This window comes from Elephantulus edwardii, unplaced genomic scaffold (genome assembly GCF_000299155.1).
Source record: "Elephantulus edwardii isolate Elephantulus edwardi_28Jun2011 unplaced genomic scaffold, EleEdw1.0 scaffold00455, whole genome shotgun sequence".
In the NCBI taxonomy this organism is placed as follows: Eukaryota; Metazoa; Chordata; class Mammalia; order Macroscelidea; family Macroscelididae; genus Elephantulus; species Elephantulus edwardii.
This window is the reverse complement of record NW_006400205.1, coordinates 51,175-54,306: the sequence shown is the minus strand read 5'-3', so window position 1 is coordinate 54,306 and position 3,132 is coordinate 51,175. Positions and strand designations below refer to the sequence as shown.

The 3,132-nt window shown below is 38.9% G+C and overlaps 1 protein-coding gene across 1 annotated transcript in view; it reads right to left on the bottom strand.

The window, feature by feature from the left end:
- LOC102852370 (glutathione S-transferase A4-like) overlaps positions 1-3,132 on the bottom strand; it is a 54,793-nt gene that overhangs the window by 1,331 nt on the left and 50,330 nt on the right. Inside the window, exon 6 of the mRNA XM_006902819.1 lies at positions 1,515-1,646. Within this exon, the coding sequence (XP_006902881.1) occupies positions 1,515-1,646 (132 nt within the window). The remainder of the gene's footprint in view (positions 1-1,514; positions 1,647-3,132) is intronic.

The window sequence follows — 3,132 nt, the reverse complement described above, 5'->3', positions numbered from 1 at the left end:
ACTGGCTTTGACAAGCACTGTGGCAATTGGACAATTAAAACAGACTATCAAGGGGGGGAAAAAAGAAGAACAAATTGGGGAGGAGGGTTAGAGAAAATAGTGCAACAATGAATGAATGAAAACCCCAAATCTCTGTAAATGTTCATTAAAATTAATAAAATTTAATAAAAAATAAGCAAGCACAGAACTACCCTATGACCTAGCAATTCTACTCCTTTTCATTACTTATTTCTTTCAAGAGACTAGAAACCACTGACACGGATACATGCACACCAACATTCACTGCAGTATAATTGCTGAAAGGTGGAAACAACTTGAACCATCAACCCGAACCAAAAAAATCCTGGGTGGACTTCTTTTTTTTTTTTAATGTAGTGTAAACATAGAGTGGAATGTGACTTTGCCATAAAGAGAAATAAATCCCTTGCTACAAAATGGACAGGTGGACCTTGAAAGCATGCTTAATGAAATATCCCAGACACCAAAGAACAGATATGACTTCATTTCTATTCTCTCTTTCATTGCCATCCTGCCTGAAACAACTCATAGCTGACCCTCCACTGGCTTTCTGAAGCTGAAAATGCAAACAACCCATCTTTCTCCCAAGGAGCCACTGGTGGATTCAAACCACTGCAGAGCCTTTGGTGTTGCAGTGCAACTCCCCAGGGACAGACCACCAGAGCTCCTACTTCGCTTACATTCTCTTCCTCGTGCCATCAAGTGGGAACCAACGAAAAACTAAGCCTCCAGTCCTCCAGTGGGTTTTCAGAGGCTGGATCACATGCGAGGAGACTGCCTATCTTTCTCTCAAGGAGCAGCCGGTAGCTTCAAACTGCCTACCTTCGGATTGTCAGCACAACTCTCTACCCAGTAGACCAACAGAGCTCCCTATTTTAATTGTATTATGATTATTTGTTGTTAGGTGCCATCAAGTCAAGTCCAACTCATAGCCAACCTATGATCTGATCTGAACCCTGTCCTGTCCCCAGTTCACTCTTCTCTTTGAAAAGTAAAAAATAAATAAATAAATAAATTTTTCATTGTTACACAATCCCCTCCCAGTCCACTCCACTGTGCAGCCTTCATTCTGGACTCCTGTCATGATAATAATACCTAATCATATATCCCTTTTAAACAGTTCATCTGTTTCTATGCAGTATACATTATTTATCCCCTCTTTTCTTGGTTTCCCCCAATCTCGATGTCAGTCCCTCTTTACAACAGTGGTATTATGCAGTATTTGTCCTTTTGTGACCAAGATATTTCACTCAGCATATGTCCTCCAGGGTCACCCATTTTGTATCATAATTCATGAGTTCCTTGTTTTGTAAAGAATATTTGTGGATGAAAAAAATTTCCACATCTAAATGATCTTGCAGCTCTAAGAACTTGGGAACTAACAAAGCAAATCAACTTCTAAGTCTGTCCTTTCATTTCCTTTTACTAACTAGAACCTAAAAAGTTTACACACAAAGCCAACCAGGACGCAGGAGTTCTGTGTCAATCTCATTCACCTGGAGGTAGGTAAATGAAGCGAGGATATTAGGCACTAACTCTTCAAGGGCCAAAATGGTCTGAAGTAGGATCACATCTGCAAGGCTCAGCTGGTTGCCAACAAGAAAGGTCTGTCCGTGATCTCTTAAAATCTGTGGAATAGAAATGTTCTGCATCAGTTAGGACATTGAACAAAAAGAAACTGATGAATCAGTTCAGTATCTGAAACAGAAGGGAAACAAATATTTTGTTCTTTTGTCTTTTAATTGGATACTCTCAATTATGAACTAAACGCAGGACAGAATTTCAAATTCTCAAGGACTTCAAGTCTCCAGAATCAATTGAAACTCAATAAACCTTTACTCAATAAACTGCCCTTTAGGGACAACCTTTAGGCCTTAAAAATATCCTTTGAAGTTTTCTTAAAAATCAAATAGTTCCGTTTCACCAGTGACAAATCCATAGTGTGTGGCACTGCTCCACCAAAGGTCATGTGTCGATGGCAGTTCCAACCCACCAGCAGCTCTGAGGGAAAAAGTCGGGCAAACTCTACCTGTTATGATTTACATTCTAGTCTCAGTCTCTACAGCATTATGATTTATAGCAATGTGTTTGAGAGGGTTGTTTCAGTAAAAAATATCTGCCTTGAGCATTATACTTTTTAAAGGACTATCTCTATGGAATCAAATTGTAACAGTAATTGGAAGTATTAGCCAGGAATTTTAGAAGTAGGTTTATGTTAATAGAAAGAAACGGCTCAGAAAAGGTGAGAATGGCTGCACAATTTGAAGAATGTAATCAACTGATGTTTGCTCTCTCAGCAACAACAAAACAAAAGTTTAAAAGTTTTTTTTAAAAAAAAAGTTAAAAACAAAGATGACATGCCTAAATTAAAGAGAAGGGAAGAATTGGAGAAGAGCCAGTATCTGAGGGGTAGAAATGATCTAATATCTACTGTTTATCAGAGTGATATACTGAAAAATGAAAAGGGTATCAATCAGTTAGGAATTTAGCCTTAAGGAGATAGTCTCAAAAAACCCCTCATTGCCAACAAGCTGGAACCATCTCATCGCTAAACCTCCAGTGGGTTTTCTGAGGCGATGAACCCATGGAAGGATACTGCCCACCTTTCTCTCAAGGTGGATTTGAACTGCCAGAGAAGGCTTTGACAGTGTCACTCCCTATAGACTATGCCACCAGAGCTACCAAGAAAAGAAATTACCACTAATGAATTCAGGAGGATCAGGGTAACTGATGGAAGAAATATAAATGTTAGATGATCTCCAAGGACAATTTTGGGCTACTTCAATCTTATGTCCCAGTTCTGTGCTTATATGAACATTTGAACTCAGTCATAAACCACACCTGACTACATAAGCAAATTTCCACAAACATCTTATAACACAGAGAAAATGAAAAACACAACATGAAAAGTTCATTTTGGTTTCCAATTTGAAAGGCATATCGGTGTGGGGGTTGATAAGAAGCAATGAGTTCTTAGAGAAGAAAGAAAAATTGAAAACAAAAGGAAGTCAATGTAGTGGCCACAAGGGTTTAAGATAATTATCTCCCACCTTGTCTCCACTCATCTATAGACTGCAGAAAAGGAGGCAAGGTTGGTGACCAGCAAGTGTGTGT